This window comes from Etheostoma spectabile, chromosome 8 (assembly GCF_008692095.1).
Source record: "Etheostoma spectabile isolate EspeVRDwgs_2016 chromosome 8, UIUC_Espe_1.0, whole genome shotgun sequence".
Classification (NCBI taxonomy): Eukaryota; Metazoa; Chordata; class Actinopteri; order Perciformes; family Percidae; genus Etheostoma; species Etheostoma spectabile.
In genome coordinates this window covers 7,576,363-7,594,782 of record NC_045740.1, presented here as the reverse complement: position 1 = coordinate 7,594,782, position 18,420 = coordinate 7,576,363, and the positions used below count along the sequence as shown (strand labels likewise).

General features: G+C 41.5%; 1 protein-coding gene and 1 long non-coding RNA gene across 6 annotated transcripts in view; one reads left to right on the top strand and one right to left on the bottom strand.

The window, feature by feature from the left end:
* Positions 1–695: 695 nt before the first annotated feature.
* Positions 696–18,420, bottom strand: part of fbxl22 (F-box and leucine-rich repeat protein 22) — a 32,975-nt gene continuing 15,250 nt past the window's right edge. Inside the window, exons 1-6 of one of the 4 annotated variants that reach the window (XM_032524236.1) lie at positions 9,233–9,456; positions 6,513–6,973; positions 6,134–6,209; positions 5,380–5,458; positions 3,476–3,602; positions 696–2,323 (exon numbers count right to left, since the gene is read on the bottom strand). In XM_032524236.1, the coding sequence (XP_032380127.1) occupies positions 1,937–2,323; positions 3,476–3,602; positions 5,380–5,458; positions 6,134–6,209; positions 6,513–6,932 (1,089 nt within the window). In that variant the 5' untranslated portion in view covers positions 6,933–6,973; positions 9,233–9,456 and the 3' untranslated portion in view covers positions 696–1,936. Of the gene's footprint in view, positions 2,324–3,475; positions 3,603–5,379; positions 5,459–6,133; positions 6,210–6,512; positions 6,974–9,232; positions 9,457–17,415; positions 17,612–18,420 lie in introns of those variants that run through there. The other 3 variants (XM_032524237.1, XM_032524238.1, XM_032524239.1) reach the window with 3 other exon arrangements.
* On the top strand, positions 10,382–11,410 carry LOC116694516 (uncharacterized). 2 transcript variants are annotated; one of them, XR_004333200.1, is made up of 3 exons: positions 10,395–10,732; positions 10,819–10,977; positions 11,070–11,410. It is a non-coding gene; the product is annotated as an uncharacterized LOC116694516 (long non-coding RNA). The 2 variants fall into 2 exon arrangements; XR_004333199.1 differs by having other exon boundaries at positions 10,382–10,977.

The window sequence follows — 18,420 nt, the reverse complement described above, 5'->3', positions numbered from 1 at the left end:
CATTGTTTGGGTTGTAGGTAGCTTCCATAGTTACTCTGCAGTCTGGTTTGTCAACAGGCATGTTAAAGTGTATTGTACAAATGGGGAAAAAACAGAACCCACAACAGCAACCCTTCTGAGAAAAGTGAAGGATACTGAGCTGGTACATTTTACTACACTTCTGTGGAAGCAGACATTTTACTTTGTCTGTACGGCAGAACTGAAGTACTGAAAATTATATACTGCCTTACAAACAATAAATCATATTATTCTTTCATGAGTGAGCTCCATTTGAGTGTTGCCGGTCGACTCACCTTACAATTGCTCTAACTGAGATATAACTCAGATCTTTGATGCTTAAATGAGCTTAGTTGAGACTTACAATGAGCTATTTTGTAGATTCCTTTTGCTGACACAGTTTGTCTGTGCTCCTGTTTCTTACCCTTTAAAATAAGCCTTTTTGTGCTACTACTTTTTGTGTGGTGCTGAATATTTCACTTACCATGAAAGGTGAAAGAGCTGAGTGGATCATTAGTACAAAGAGATACATAATATAGTCCTCACAAATTCAATGTGGAAAGTGTGCCTAATGTTCCTAATGATGAGCCTAATGTGCTCAAACCCATGAGCAATTGCTGATTCTCTGCATTTAAGGTAATTTCTACCAATCCGTATTAAGAAAATTCACACAAAAGAACAATTGGTAGCCATTTTGAATCAAACAAATATTACCACATTTATTTTGAAAGTATAAAATTTCACACTATAAAGGCCACTTTTCAGGGTAAATCGACAACCTTCCTGTAAGATTTACACAGAGAAATACCTTGTCCCTCTCTGCTGGTCTAACATACACATTTGTCCAGTTCTGTGGCAAAATAAAAAATAATTGTTCTACTCCACCACAGAAAGTAGTTGGCAAGATCTGAATAATTTACTCGATACAGGAAAATGGCAGGAGAGTGAGAATTCCTGATTTGTACATCCCACAACAGAGCAGGTATTCTTAACGCTTCTCTCTCTTTATCAAACCGGCTTACAGGCACAGCTTGACATTACAGGCACTGTTTGCCTTCTACTGGGAGACTTCTACTGGGAGACTGCAAAAATCTGCAGTTGACATTCTTTACAATGGCACCAGTCAGGCCACGAGAGCATCCCCATGGAGAGAGCATCCTCCGGTTTGTATAAGCGGAACGACTCGTACTACAGACCTCGCTGTCAGAGGCCGTTTGGCTCACTGCAGATCTGGTGAGGTGTTCAGACTTTAAGCTTAGCGTTCACATTCCTACTCACTAACTGTGACGTGGTGCCCACTGAGGTAGAACAGTTGTACCAAAAGACTTATTTATAAAGTATACAAATTAGTAACAGTCACATCAATAAACTTAAGAGTGGAGTCATGGGGTGGGGTGGGGTGGGGGGGAATAACATTACATTTTACCCATATTTTCAGCACAACAATATGTAGACCACTGACATGTCTGGATATCTGAAGAAAAAAAAATCCCTTCCAGCACAAACTGCTCCTGTAATGCTTTCCTTTTCAGGCATAATGGTGGTTTCACAGATACTCAAATTGTATTATTGCATCTACAAGCCAGTAGGAACAGTTCAGTTGTGAAATCACTAGCTTCGGTGATCTTGCCATGTGAAATCTATCCTTCCCACTCTCACGCACGCTATTCAAGAGTGCAGACAAAAACAAAGATAGGTCAACAAAAGGGAACTAAAGCAGACACTTGTCATGTTAGAAAGGGGGACATTCCCATACAGAGAGTACAACATGTTCGTCAACACTCCTTCCACATGAAAGTGGAATCTGTGACGTCCCTTTTGAAGGCTGCCGTCTGCCCTGAAGGCTGGAATGGGCTACGCGAGTTGACTGGCTCCCAGCAGGGTGGGAAAAGCTGGGCTGCGCGGTGTTTACAGCTGGACGCCCAGCCGTCTGTGTGGACTAGGACCAGCTGCTGTCTGTCAAACCCCCAATCCCCTTGCGGGTGATGATGCTTTCTGTGGACTTAAGGAGCTTCTCTAGACAGGGTGCGTTGATTTTGCCCGGCGGAGGGCCCCTGGGCACAGAGTCTGTCTTAGTGTGGCTGTCTGTGCTGGAGGACACAGCGTTGTCCTGCGTTAGGTCTCTGGGGGACTGCAAGGGCCTGGAGCCAGTCTGGGCCTGCTCTGCTATGGGGGAGCAGATGGGTGACGTGTGAAGCCACTTCAGGTTACTGGCGGAGTAGGCTCCAGGAGGAGTGAGGTCGGTGACTCTCTGGGTGTTTACGCCGGCTGGAGGATCTCTAACAGCGATGGGGCTCAGGACTGCAGTGTCGGTCACTGGGGATAGCTGTAGGGAAAGAAGGAAATGCAGCTTAATTTAAATGAGTAGCTTATTAATCAGGGACAAAACACATAAATATGCATATAAAAAACATATAATAACACATAATTTTATTTGCAGCTCTTTTAAAGCCACTATAAGAAGGGTCCAATTTTGGGGGACCCAGTGGTAGTAACTAACCGAGGACCACTAAGATAAATTGGATGAAAGCACCACATAACATGCACCAATTCACACTGGAATTTTCTTATTTTTCTACAAACAAATTGTGCCATCAGAAAAAATATTAGCGATGTTATAATCACATAAAGATTCTTCGCATTGTGGCTTTAAAACCTGCAATAACTGGTTATTTGGGAGCACATCCAAAAACACAACATATAGTATCACCTAATAAAACAGCTAATCTGTTAGCAAATAGTTGCCAATTTATGCATTCAGTAGACAGAGAGCAACATGAGCATACATTTGAAGATCTGGCTCTGTAGTGGTTAATACTACACTGTATGTTCTCTTGCTACTTGCTAAATTAATTTGTCGGCTGTTTAGTGATGGGCAGGAAGTGTACACTGGGTATTTCAGAGCTTTATCACTGAAAACAGATGCATGTATAGCACAAGCAGTAGCAGAAGCAGAATGGGGTGATTATTATTTGTCATTCACACAATTTGTAACATCGTAAATAGCAATTGTATTCATTGTTCATATATAAATATTGATGAAAGCAGTTTTAAAGTTACCATGTTGCCTTAGCAAGCAGTATGACCATTTACAAAGTGCAAAACAGCTTTGTTGTGTTTTGAAATAAAAATTCTACATGTAAAAATTAATTTGAGGGTGTGTCAGGATTAGCCACAGAAATAAATCCTAACCAATTAAATGCAAAGAAATGTTCCAGAGTATTCTGACCTTTCTCATTCCCTTAGGAACACTTCTCCAAAATTACCTTTTCTCTTCTGTCATTGTTTTTAGCAAACCTGAGACTGCGGTAAAACGTCAGTAAAAATAGCTTTTAATCCCACCCTCCCTTGTCCCAGACCTGTGATTAAATAATAGATATTTGCGTCTTTTACTGCATAATCGCAATATGTTCTTGGCAGCAAGCCTTCTGTAACCAAAGAGCTCTTACACAACATTTCTGCTTTTGTACAACTTTACCTTCTGTTTCTTGAAAGGAACAGCTTCCTCTGTCTGGGTTACATTGAGTTGGTCTCTGAGTTTTACATTAGGGAACCAGCTCTTCAGCATTTCCTCCATTTTAAGAATGATATTAATGTATTTCTCCCTGAAAAAAAAAGAAGGAAGGAGAGAAAGAAACAGGAGAAATATTTACTCTTTAATCATGCATGAATCTGAGTAATGTAGAAATAATCTTGCCAAAATCTTCTCCGAAATCGTATCTCCCCATCAAGCTCACACAGGAAATAGGCAATCTTGAACAGCGGGTGAACACTTCACTCACTTAGCAAAGCCTGTACTGTGTGTGTGTGTGTGTGAGGATTGTCTGAAATCACACGTGGCCTGATGTATAATGGCTCCACTTGCCTCTAAATATAAAACACCAAAGCCACAACGCTCTCCAACAGCGTCATTGTGAAAATAAACTAATCGTGGTGACGCAGTTTGCGTTGGAGGTGGGCAGCGGAGCGCAGCGCCCAAGTATTAACTCCCACCAGTCAAAACCAGATGGTGGGTTGGGATTAGCCCGTGTCATATGATCAGGACCTTCCTGCTATACTCCATTCAGGGCATGTTAAATTTATGTGAAAGATTATTCGCAACAGTGACTGCTAAAAAAGTCACTTTGATCCTATCTACCATTGTGTTGCTGCCAGGGCTGCCAGCTGGCAACACACAGCAGACCCGGGAAGGAGGGAGGGGTTTAGTCCACCATCCAGCCTCGGTCCCGGCTGTCTGCAGGGAGGCTGCCACACCCACTCTTTGTCTCCCATATGAGGGCAGCAGCTGGTGGGTGAGCTCTCCAATTAGTCTGTGCCAAACTCAGCAGCACATTATTCTTATATAAGTATACCTTGATGCTTTACAGGTACCAGTAGAGCTGCTTTAAATTGAAATATGATATAACAGAAAAAGGTGGTACGTGGAGCTGCAATTTCATCTATATAATTCCAGGGTAATCATATGGTGTTGATATGCTGGTTACTCAAACAACAAAAAATCCTCAAATATAATCTTTTTAAATTGTTTTATTGTAAATGAGATCCTTTTAGTTGGTGGAACAAAGCAAGCAATTAAGACGTCACATTGGACTTTTTACATTTTCTTGACTAAATCACTAAATTCTGAGAAATTAATAGATTAATATAATCAGGCCATATATGACAGCCCTAGTCAAAATGATTTATTTAAAAGTAAACAAAAATCATAAAATATCAAAAAATTGTATGCAAGGTCATGCTTTACACATGTAAAGTTTTCTGTCAAGCAATGTCAGAATATATCCTTATTGCTGTTGCGATACTGATTTTAACATTGCCTTGTGCTTAAGTATACAAAATCTGATGCTAAATGGCCATCATTTGCTATTTTACGATGTTAAACAAATATGTAAATGTAAAACATCAAAACATTTAAAATGATTGTATTAAGGGACAAAGACTCTCTCTGTGAAAGAGGTGATAACATACTCCATTATACCAACTGGCCAGTAGAGAGCTAATCAAGTGGAGCCTGATACATTTTTAACAAGATGTCCAGCTACAGCAAGACCCAGCTATCTCTGCAGTAAATGTATCCTGAATGTGTGGGGGTAGCGGCTCCTTGCAGGGCAACCTGCTGTGAACCGTGTGTCACAGACATGTTGTGGACCACTTTGACACACAGACAGCAAGCACCATTTCTAGTATGTTGCATTGAGTGTATTGTAGTTGTGATTCTGGTCATATGTCAGAAAAAGTAACACATTTGCACAGGCAAAGCAAACACGTCTCAACATGTGTTTGTAGCTAAAAAAACATACAGGGGATATACTGAATATTATAAGATGATAGAGCTCATTGTTTCATGCGTATCAGTATGTGGGTCACGCAGAGGACACTTACCCCATGCAGGGGTTCTGCAGGACACCCATGATCCTCTGAATCCTGTCCATGGCCACACTCTCCTGGAAAGTGCTGAGTCCTGGAAAATAATAAGTTGTACCATGAGCCACATGAACCGTGTTGACAGCAGGACTGAGTCTGTGGAGCAGATGGATTATGTGAAATGTGTGTGTGGGGGAACAGACTCCCTGCCTCTGTGGCCTGGAAGTGTTGGGTCACACAAAGATCCCAAATGAAGCCATTTTCAGAGCCTGTCTGAAGATTACGCTATCTTCCAGATACCTTTATAATGCCTATCAGACAAGTCACAAACAGCAGCTGCTTTACTGGAGACTGTGGTACAGTATGTTCTCACTCCCCTCTGCCAACAGCTAATTTACAAGAGGTCTGAAATGTGACAATGCTCTTAACTGGGAAAAAATAACATTTAAATGTGTTTAAAGGGGACATTTTTAAACAGTTTAGTTGCTAAGAAGCTTTATAAAAAAACGAGCTCCATTATATAAGATAGACACACATGGCCACACAGGAAATAGTTGTGGTTACTTGATCGCCCTACAACAATGCATGTTTCAGACATCTCACTCGCCAAATCTCAGGGAAACGTATTCCGAAAAAGAGTGGTGTGTTGTCTATCCAGTCTATTGTTATGTTTTTCTCTGAGAAACAAGGAGGAGAGAAGCAGAGACAGACAGACAGAGAAATGTTGAAAAGATAAAAGACAAAAACAGAAAAGATTAAATGAACAACTTACGTTCTCTGTATCTGCCTGAACGGAGGCCATTCAAGATAGATGACAGTGGATGAATGTAGCATTGTAGCTCCGTGCACTGAAAAGAAAAATAGATTAATTTGTAAGGGATATCATGCTTGCTGATCATGATTAAGATAATTCCTGAACTCCCTTTACTGTTCTGCTGATTGACTGAATTTGAATTATGACTCTAGTTCTTCAGAAAAGCAAGACTTATTCTGCTTATAGTTACAGGGTCATCTTTACAGGGAAAATATGATGAATGAGACTGTAAAACCAGCAGGGGAGGGGAGTCAATCTAGGTGATAGTGCATGCTCTAGTTTTGCCGACACTTTCAGCACCTCTTGTGGGAAACGGACATAAGTCAGAGGTGCTCACCTTTCTGCTGAAAATTTGGTTTTTCTCTGACACGTTGGAAATGAGCTGCCGTTCCTTGCACTTCTCCTCAGTGGAGCTGTGAGGTCTCTTCAGTGCTTGCTGAGTGTTTCTGCCATTTGCTTTGTCTCCTTGTTGTGTTTTACACAGTCCAATGGCACTGACCCATGTCTCAGTGAAGCCGTGGGGAAAGCCCCGGCTGGAGGCATCCCTGACCTCGCTCCAGTTACTGTCTCCCCCTTTCACCTCGCTGCTCTGGCGGCAGCTGCTGTCGGACGTGCCCAGGTGTGGTGGGGTGCTGGGGGAAGAAGGAGCCTCTGTCTGGCTGTGCTTTCCGGTACAGTCAAACTCTTGTTCGCACTCATCGTCCTCATTGTCACTAGCCAGCCAGTCGATAGAGTTGTCCGAATCTGTAGCAGACATCCTCAGGCTGCAGGCTCTAACTAGCACTGACCATCACTGACCTGACAGAGAGAAAGTTATGGTTACTATAATTTCGACAATACAGAAAGCAGCAGGCAGAACAGTGATGAAGACGAGAAACTGAAGCTAAAAAGCGACAAATTCAAGCCCTATAACAGCTTAAATATATGCAGTGTGCTTTGGCAAATACTGCAGGTTAGTCTGAAAAAAAACCTGCACCTCCAACCAAGCAGACATGAATAAAGGCATGTCTGTGCCTTTATTCATGTCTGCTTGAGCACTCTGTGCAGATGGTGGTAGTGAGACCTCAGTTGTTGAGACCACAACGACCTGTTTGTTTTACAGATGCAACACCTGAGCGAGCCAACACGGACTAGCAACCATCAAAAGCAAACACCAAACATTCTAGTGTCAACAATGATTCTCTGAATCCCTCAGGCGCTCAAATCTTATTTTTCTTTTCTTTAAAAAATCCACATTAAGACAAAAACAAATACATATAACATACATTTAACAATCGCCAGCTTGAGTATGTTTCACCATTCAAGGCCCTATTGGCTACCACCACAATCATTCATAAACATTGTTTGCCTGTTTATTCAAAGGGGGCAAGGATCTGCCACCATGACGACCAGTGTCTCAGACTGCAGACCTCCCATCAACACAAGTGACACTTGGTACAAAATGAGAGACTGGCAACGTTTGTTTGCCCTGAAGAGTGAATAAAAACTCCTCTGATCAAATGCTCTTCACACATTTTAAATGGGTTTAGATCTCTCCAACATGTTTCCTCAGTGATTAGTATATAAAAGGAAGTGAGAACAGGATTTTCAGCACAGAAATTATTTTTGGTGTTTTGATTGGTTAACGCCTGCCATGTCTCCCGCCTCCAGTGAAATTTGAGGGTAGGAGAGTTAATTGCTCCCTAGGTCTTTGTCACACCAACGACCACCTTCTGATCTTATTGTTACAGAGGAGGGTGGAGCAGAGATTTACTATCTATTCAGATGTTTCCGTTTGCAGGTTATAATATTGCTCCTTTGAGGCCACAGTTGCAACCCCAGAACAGGGGGTAATGAAATGTTGAGAATTTCATATCCAAATATAGAGTGCTTTGAATTACACAGCATCAAGATGTCTAGCATCAAAGATTTAATTAAACCATGTAACTTCTTCTGTTTTAATATTCCATTTCAGATGGTTTCTTTAAAAATTGTAACGCTACACAACACACAAAAGGTAAAATATGTATGACTAAATTCATAACTCCCTATGCTAGGCCTATAATTACTGTACTGCATATTAAATTAAATCTAATTGTAATATATTTAACTTAAACATGTTCTTTCTTGATCCAGGTTATCTAATTGAAACTCAGCTATGTAAGTGCAAAACGTCCAAAAAATTCAACTTTTGTGGAATATGATGTTGTATTGCATATCCCATTTATATCTTATTATATCCTACATCCAATAATACAATCATCTTCTCAGTCACATGTTGTGCCTTTCTATAAAAAGACTGCACACCAACACGATACCAGAGAAAGATCAACCACTAGTCAGTTTCTTAGAAAATAAATATTACAGTAGCCTACACATCCATATGATTTGTTAGATTGAATTGTGTCATTAAACAGCATGCACATAGGCCCACCACACTTCTTCTAATAGTCACCACATACACCACACTGTCCTGTTGTCCTACAGACAAACATTTAAATTGCTTACAGATAAAAGCTTCTACTTCAGTCTGTTTTTATGGAACAGACATTCCTTTGATAAAACACACCGACATATATCCTTTATGATATCCATCCCTCTATCTACCTGTGTAGCCAAGGTTGGGCACATGAAAAGAGAGGCGACTACTTCACACATTTACACTCTGTTTAAAACGACGGCGATAAACCTTAATTATATGAGAATAGTTCCCATCCAGAGATCAAACATCGCCATCTTTCCCTAAGAGAAAATAAATGCTAAAATGAATGATCCGATGTATCCGCCTACATGCAGGTTTCAAATCAGTTGGGTAACAGACACAATATAGGCTACTTCCTCGGCAGGCATAGTAAATTTGGTAGCAACCCAGAAACAACAGAACTAATGATCATTGTCACACCTTTATTGCATGTTATAGTAGGCTATCCTTCGCAACAAAAATGTTTGCATGTAGGCTATGGGCCAAATTCCTTTGGATATACATATTTTTTAATAAATATTTAACCTCCACACACACAAAGATAATCAGTGATGTTTGTCCGGATGACTGAGACGAGGATCAGAGTGGGTACGTACCTTCCCAGGATGGGGCGGCTGGTTGTTCAGCGTTAAATCCAGCAGGACTGCCGGGTCGAGAGTAGAGCAGCTGATGTGTTGGGCGTGCGCTGTGTGGAGCAGAGACTGTGTGGTGTGGAGACAGTGACGTTACATCCAGCAATCGGCCCGTGTTGCTTCTCCCAAGGCAACGTGTCTGGGAGGGCGGGATTAGCGGGGACCTGCCCTCCCATTTGCTCCTCAAATGCCCCCGACTGACAAATCGGCTTCTTCTTTCGGTGCAGCTGCGGAGCGATAGGCGAGGCCCGTTTATATATGCAAATGACATGGAAATGACACAAACACGTGGACACGCGGATCGGTTTCCATTCAGCACCTGGGCAAAATGTCAACGTAGGGATAGTTTTTGGTAATTCTACAGGCATTCTTCGTCCTTATATCATCTGGATGATGACGCCTGACTTGTGGCATGTTAGCAAACTGATAAGCCTGACAAAGGTGCAGTCAGTTTTCAGGAACAACTGTTCACGAGAGTTTTTGCTCAAGGACGCTTCAGCAGACTATATTTGAACACGGATTGTCTAGCAGTGTGGTCTAGACAGTCATTTCCCTAAGTGTAGAATGCATTTACTATTGGTGGAGGTAGCATTTAGATCATTTAATAGAGCTATAATTTAAAGTAGTACCACAATAAATACTCATGCATATATCTAATCTATATCACTGCATCATAATGTATAAACTAATATGTTTAGTTTGTATAATATTAAGATGAATAGCTTTGGGGTAAACAGGGGAGAAAAAAGTAATTGTTCTCAATGCAATAAGTAAGCATAACAAGGAAATACTCAAATATAAGTATCTCAAACCTGTTCTTAAAGTTAAGTATACAGGTAAGTACTTAGGCCGAATTACTTTTCACCACTCAAATACAGTCATGAGGTTTTTACAGGGTGACTGAATAAGTGAAAAATTACCATCAACTATGATCAAATTAATTAGTAATTATTTCACATGCTTTATCTGTAAAATAATCCAACCTTTAAACACTTCTAAGTAAATAAATTATACAGGCACAACTGGCTGTAATTAAACACGCAGTTGACATGAGTAGGCTATTGTTCAATCTGCATCCTTTGTTCTTTTTTGTTGTTGTTGTTGGACACAGTGACGGTAAAGGCGTGACTCACAGGACCTCTGTTTAACTGCCTGAGTAGAGGGTGTGATTAGGAGCACTCAGAGGCCAGACGAGGATCCTGAGCCTGGAGCCAGTGAGTTACAAAACCACGAGCAGTAAACGTGATCACGTGCGTTTAGGAGACACCCACACACAAAAAATCACAACCAGCCTCCTCTCATCGTTGCCCTCATTTGACAACGAGGACAAGCAGAATTTAAACAACACGTTGTGAGATGTTTAGAGAGCGGTTCTAACAACTGGGTGCAAAAGCTGTCTGATATAAAATGGAAAAGGAAATCTTGGACTATCTTCTGTGCTTTCTATAATGTGCCTGCACCATGGTAATTATATTCTAAGAGCATTTTGTGGCCAGATTATCATGAGAGAGCGTATATGGCTACTTTTGTTTGATATGCCGCTGTCAAAGGGAGGAGCAGGCAGGCCAAGGGCACCAGCAGCCCAATGTCCTAACAGTGGGTTTACTCGTTGCTGCTGTGCCTTAAATCACATCCTGCTGCGGAGAATGCACCACCACAGACATCAGAGCACCCATAAAGCCAATTGATGCGACATGCCTGCTGGCACAGTGAGCCACTCATGTTGAATTTTAATTGTCGTGTAAGCTGCTGCAATCTCTTAAACATCCCATAAACAGTATCCTGTCGTTCTGCTCCCCAGGCCCAGATCCTCCGGCGACCCCAGACTTTGTGACGACCGAGAGCTTCCTAAAGATTCCCAACAAACTCATTTCCCTTTTTTGTCTTCAAGGTTCCCATGTCACTGTCGAGTACGCTGCATCCACTTCAAAGCCCAAGAAAACAGACATCCACAGTATATGTTTTTGGGATCAAAGAGATATTTTATGCACTACACATACTGTACAATGTAGATAAAATAGTGTCTCTGTTTAAATTAACAGATTAATACAGTTTCTCAGTTTTCTTTTGTTAAAAGTGGTTTTCAGTGTTGAAACCGCACATTGTTCTAAATGATTCATTAAATCTTCTGTGTGATCTCTGAGAACATTTATGTATTTCCAATAACACGGCTCCATTCAGTTGTGCTGCAATTAGTCATCCACATAAAGAACAACAGCAGCAGCAATTTGTAATCTACTCACAAAGGGAACACTTTTATCTGTGCATGCTCCTGTTAGAATCCAGGATGAGTCACACAACACAAACTGGCACTGTGATTTTCAATTTGTCAGAGAGGCTGGCTGATCCTGTATCCCACAGAGACTGGATGTCTCTCGCGTTCATTCATAAAAAATGAAAGCCAAATCAGAGTCCAACGCCCACTTTATCATAGGGCATACACTGAGCATCTGTCCTAACCCACCCTTTTAGAAGCACGGGGGCATGGGTGAACATTGGTGCCACACCTCACCCTATGAACCGAGCAAGTTTGGAAGCCCTGTGGCCCGTTGAGGGTTTCATGCATGTGTGTACTGTGTGTACAACAGTATTGCAAAATCTGGTTTTCATTTTCAAACAGGATGACGTGTTTAATGCAATAGCTAGCCACTGAAAACATTCACTGGAGTGTGGCGCACGTGCTGATAGCCTCAGTTGACCCAGCATGCTGTATAGTGAGAGAATGTGTCCTCACCTGCAAGTATGCTGCAAGTAGATACGGGTGTATTATATGTTAGAGTGTTTGGGTGCTGCTGACAGGGATCATGTTTGTGTATGTCTTATTTTACTAACAGCTGTCCCATGCAATGAGCTGTCCATATGACTCAGCTGGGTGGACCCAGGCTTTGGGCCGTAAGCTGTCCTGTAACCAAATCTGGACCTATAGTGACGTGTGTGTCTGTCTGAGTGTGTGTGCAGGCTATTCAACATGCACTACAACTCTACATTAGGACACCAATCAGTGGGCTTCTCCACAGCATTGTCCCCATTAAAATTGCTCACTACTGATAGTTGAAGTGTTACCCATGCAGGCACAGGTTTCAGTTTGAGCTAAGAGGAAGGAGAGAAACAACTGAAATGTTCATAACTGTGTGAAAGACAAGTCAAGCCGCTGCAGGGCACACAAACGTAAACATAATACATGTGAGCCGTGACAGTGTGGATCAGACCTTAAAGACACATGCACTGACTGGACACAATTGATGTTGGGACAGAGGATTCAGTCAATGCAGCGATTCATAGCTTTGATAACATTAAATCATTTTACTTGTACAGTTCAAGGCCTTGGAGCAGCTGTTCAAGTCACCTCTGGTCTTGAAATAAATTGAACATCTTCATAGATTTAAACCTTATTGCACACATCAATCTAGTGGAATCTCAAACTCAAAGTTTTCAGCACACTCCAAATGCCCTTATTTTGTAATGATCTCCACATTTGTTCCACATTACAATAACAGAAAAGCTGAAATCATCATGGACTGATACTTACAATCTAAACAAGGGTGTTTCTTGCATAATTTGGGCAAAGCTGCCCTGAGTCAGGACTCTGTAACTCTTGTTAATCTTGGTTAGAAAACGTGTCTGCCACTTCTCTCCAGTGTAGCTCACTCCTCCAGATATTTCATCCTGTTACAGTAAATGCTCCTTCAGTCGAGTTAACCCCACCCACACACCAGAAATGTGACTGCACGTAGTGTGGGTATGCTGCAGCAGTCTGAAGGGGGGGGGGGAGGCAGTTGTGTGTGTCAAGGCGCGGGCAATAACATTTAGAGTTAGTGTTAGAGGTTATGTAGTCAGAGGAGAAGTGATACTGACTTTAAAGGGCTGGACTTCCGGCATCTCGTCATTTACCCTCCCTCTCCCTTTGTGGCTTCTTCCCGGTCCAGCTCTACTCAGTCACATGCGCTTAACTCAGAGAGAAAGCTCCCTGACTATTTTCCACACAGTGCACGTGTGTTTGTGGTGTGTGTTTGTGTGTGTGTTTGTGTGTGTGTTGTGTGTGTGTGTGTGTGTGTGTGTGTGTGTGTGTGTGTGTGTGTGTGTTTGTTTTTACACAACGATCTCTAATGTCTGAACGGCTGCCAAACAGCTTAAGCGACAGTAGGATATCTATCTGCAGGACTGAACGTTACATGTGACTGGGGTATATTTTAACTGGGTTATGTAAGTGCTCCAGCCTGCGCTCTCCACGCACAGATGAGGAGAGCTACACATGATGCAGAGGACTGTGAGCTCACCATGAGCATTACCTTCGCACATTGAATAATTCCTTTACTCGGCTGGAACTTGGGGCCAGTGTGCATATTACAGAAGCCAGCTTTTCAGTATTTAAAGGCCTTTTAAGAAAGACTGCCGTCAACAAATTTGTTCATATTGATTTCAGATGATATAACTTTTTGAGTTAGTAGCAGTATAATACAATCTTAATGTCAAGGTTTGGGTTGCATAAGGGGATCTCTTAGATGAAAAAAAAGGGAAATGATGGTTGTGATGTGATCACGTGGCGTGACATAAGCAGAAAATTGGGTAGTCATTACATGCAGAAGTGAGACAGACACTTTACTTGAAGCTCCCTGTGGAGAGCTGCTGACAACAAGCTAGCCGCCAAATCTATGTCCAATGTAGAGCTACCCACGCTCCCTCTGCTAGCACTTTTATGGGATCATTATGTGGGAGTTTTAGTGTGAGATCCTATCTAAAAGTGATGCGATATGGGCTGATAATTTCTTAGTAGGCAGCCATCCAACCTCACTTAGAAAGGAGCTGATGATCATGAGGCTTTCATAGCAGAGGTTTGACCTGAAACTTCATCACAGGCATTTTTTCACAGGCAGACTTTTAAAGGTTTGAAAAGATGTTTAAACGATAAACACCATTATATTAGGACTATTGTAAACCTCAAATAGGTAATCTGAGGTACCTTTTGTTCGATCTTTTTAATCTGTCTATGTTACTTCACTTGATCAGCGTCACACATTTTGGTCTAATGAACATGTATGCCTAGTACATTACAATACCACAAAATCAAGCAATACACAAATATAGTTTACAGCAATAACCATGACAAACACTCATACAGACACACAGGAGCATTGCAGTATGAACCAGTTCTGAAATTGAGCAGCAACTGACGTTTCTTCTCACAATCAATCCATCTGCTGCTTATTTTTTTTAATAATTGTTTGGTCAATAAAACATTAGAAAACTATATGAAAATAGTCATCGGAAGTAATCAATTAATGGATTAATCGTTGCAGCTTTTGTAACAGAACTGCAGGATAAGCTGCAGGGTTTTTGAAAAAGGGCAAATTGAAGAATCAGCTTGTAATTCAAAATAATAATGTTCATCAGTACATTATATTCTTAATCATCAGTGAAGCCAATAATGCATTATTATGCTGCTCCTGCAGTCTTACACTTGCATAACATTGTGAGGCCCACATTAGAACTATAGCTCTTTTGTTTGGATGTCATCCCAACCTTTTCAAGTGAAAAAAGTACCTGGCATCCTTCCAGCCTTTTTTAGAAGATCAACTGAGATTCAACAAGGCCACAGAGAGAAGTTGATGCTGCTCCACCACATCCTTTTAAAACAGGAACAAGATGGCACTTTAAGTCATGACTGCACACTATACTGTCCCATTAGACACCAACGCCTGCTGATATGCATGGGCATAAATGAGGCAGCACATGTCTAATGGCTTTCAACAACATGCATTTACAGTAAAGCCATCCTACATAAGAGCATGCGCATTGAGCATGTAGAGATAAAATCATTCTAAATCCTCTATGGAGCGAGAGTAAAGCATGGGGGGTTAGGTTAGATAAGCCGAGGGGGTGGACAGGTGTCAAAGAGTGGTTGCTACAGAAAGTACATGTGGAAGGAGCATAAAGGACCTGAGGGACTGAGGTCTGACTCGCTGCTGATGCTGCTGCGGTGTCCAGAGATCGCTCCTGTGCGTCTCTGTACTTGTTCTGGCATACACGTGACACAATCTCACACAGCTTTAAATTATAAACACCATTATATCAGGACTATTGTTAACCTCAAATGCACAGGGTAACACAAGTTTTTTTTTGTTCTATCTTTTTATTCTGTCTATGTTACTTCACTGGATCAGTGTCATAAACAAGTCAAATTTGACTGCTCCTGACTTGCTGCTGCTGCTGTGTCCAGAGATCACCCCTGTGCAGCTCTGTGCTTATTCTGGCATACACGTGACACACTCTTACTCCCCTGTCCCCCAACTTTGTCTCACACACACACACACACACACACACACACACACACACACACCACACACCTTCCATCACTCTATATACAGAACTAATCCTGTTCCGGCCCCCTCCCTTTACCATTCTACACTCCCTTTCCTAATTCCCCCCCCCCCCCCCCCCCCCAATCATCTAATTCTCTGTCATCCTGTCATGCCCTCAAGTGAACACATGTGCAGACATCCACATCCACATCCTTCCTCCATGTGATCGTTAGCATGATGACTTCATAGAAGCCTCTGCTCTCAGTGCTTCATACATACTTGAAAATTCTGCATATACAGGACTGGATGATTCACAGCATTTCTTGCTAGAGGCATATTTGGTTACATTTTCCACAGCTTAGCTTTAAAAATACTATCGAAAAATGTGAATCTTCTGTTGTTAAATAAAGACACCATGAGGCTGAAGAAGAGAACAAATATGACGTGAGCAGCAGCGTGCCACAAGGCTTTTTTCTCTCAGTCAAGAAGAAGAAAGGGCTGGATGATTCATTGTAGTTAATATGATCTTTATTTAGACTACATGTCCAGGCCTGTGACCCCATATTTAGGCAATAACAATCTGGTGACCTGAGAAAAAAGGTGTTTTAAGAGACCTCACTAGCCATGTGCACACCCACAACACCTCAGTAGGGCTAGGCAATGGATAAAAAAGATCGTTGAAATTGCAATACAAGAGGTACACACACTCTGGAATCACAGCTCCCTTTATAAACAACATTTTATAAAACTACATGTCCTTATTTAGACACAGCTTAGACCTTTCTCACACAGATACTCACACCAAGTAAATCAAGGGTCAAACGATGGCAGTAAGCCAGTAAGCACAACACCAGGACATTTCTGGACACCCTATTCATTATATTGTGCATTATTTTTCACCACAGTAGATTACAAGCCAAACATGTTCCCCTTATCCTCCTTTTTATGGACACTAACCTGGTCTGTGAACTGGGTGTGTAAGGTATGGAAAATTCCAGGTTTTCTGGAGAGGACAAATTGCATGTGTTTACCTCCATCGCTCCAGAGACTTTAACTAGGTCAATCACAAATGAATCTGCCAACAGCCTAAAGAGTAGTGGCGACAGGGGGGAGGGTGGTGGTGGTGAAGGGGTATTCTGTGGACTTTGGGCACAAATCTCGTAGTCAGGAGGAAACTCAGTTACCCTAATTTTAGCTCATGCCTCCCACGTGGCCCACCAACTTTCCAAGAAGGTCTGAATTCACGCAACATTGGTTGGAGCTCAGCTTAGTGGGATCCTGGTTAAACAATTTAATCGTCACTCAGCAAATTATGTGTAGACACAAACTAAGCCAGTCAAGGACACTCAACATTACAACCATTTATCCTGCACTAAATCTTCCTTTGCTGTAAGCTCCAAGACTTTTCAAAGACATGTTTTCTGTCCTAATAAAGCACCACATTATATGCATTTGACTAAACTTCTGCCCATTTCATACTGGGTTGGAGTACACCAGATTTAAGTCAATCCTTACTGTGGTATTACAATTTGGTCAATTAAACGTGAATATGTAGCAAGGCTGTGTGTTATACAGCTTATACAGATACAGCTTCTCAACTTACTCTGAGATAACAACTGCAATTGAGATTGTGTGTAACTTTTTGCAAAGGACAACAGCAGCATATTGCAAATACACTGTGTGGGCTGCTCAGCAGATACTCACGATAAACATGTCTGAACTGAAAATAATGCTCTAACATTTGAAGAGCAGGTAGAGGAAACCATATATACATATATATATATATATATACGAAACTAACATCAATTGAGGTTTTTACGCAATGTAACGTACCTCTCAGACACATGCGTGTGACGATAAAGAGATGTGAACAAAGTACAAATAGCTGCAAAGCATAGCTCAGCACATTGAATCTGACATCTGATCCTCAAGAGGACAGGTTTCAGCCAAATGTTTTAGACTAAATTGCGGGTTCGCTGTTCCACAAGGTCAGTAGGTTCAGAGTGTCACAGATGGCTGAGCCCAAGGAGCTGGTATTTCTTAGCTAAGAGAAACAGAGAGTGGGTGGGGTGGTGGGGGCTGCCAGCAGGTCAATGAGTTTGTGTACAATGTGTATGTGGAAAATGTATGTGTGGAGCAAAACGTGCATTAGTGTGTTTGTATTAGCCTTTTTTTTTAAGAGCAACCACTCGGATTTGAGCGTATTTCTGAATGGCATTTTGTGCTTCCATTTCACAAAGACAAATGACTGGACCGAAAATGACGTCATCTCATTTTAAAGGCATCTTGTTTACAGATTTATGTGATAGTGGAGGTGTACAGAGTGATGAACAAAGAGGAATGCAAGAAGCACAGCCAGAAATCACCAGTTTTAGAACAACTAATGCTGTTTAACTTAACTTGTCTCTTGCACCTGATATGGAAACACTTGAGATGTAAAGTGATTGTGCACTTGATGGTGCTTAACACGTTATGATAACATGAGTGTTATGAAAACATGAGTGTTGTGAAAACACGAGCTCTGGCCCAAACTGCCTATGGATTGACTGACATTTCCTCCCCCTGCTGTGACTTAACTCTCACTCCACATACATGTAGAGGATTCTCGCTGATTCAGTGTATATTACTGTTTGTCATGTTTAAATGTACTTTTCATTTAAGAGTAAATATATGTAATGGTATTAAGATTAGGAGATTGATGTTTTCTTAAAGCTTCTACTATAATGATCACATTAAATTTTACTTGAATTTTACTGACAGTTTACAGGTTGGCTATAAATTGTATTTAGAAGATTGAAACCACTTTCACGTCTGCATGGTAAATATGTACAGATACCGACAACAGCCGGTTAG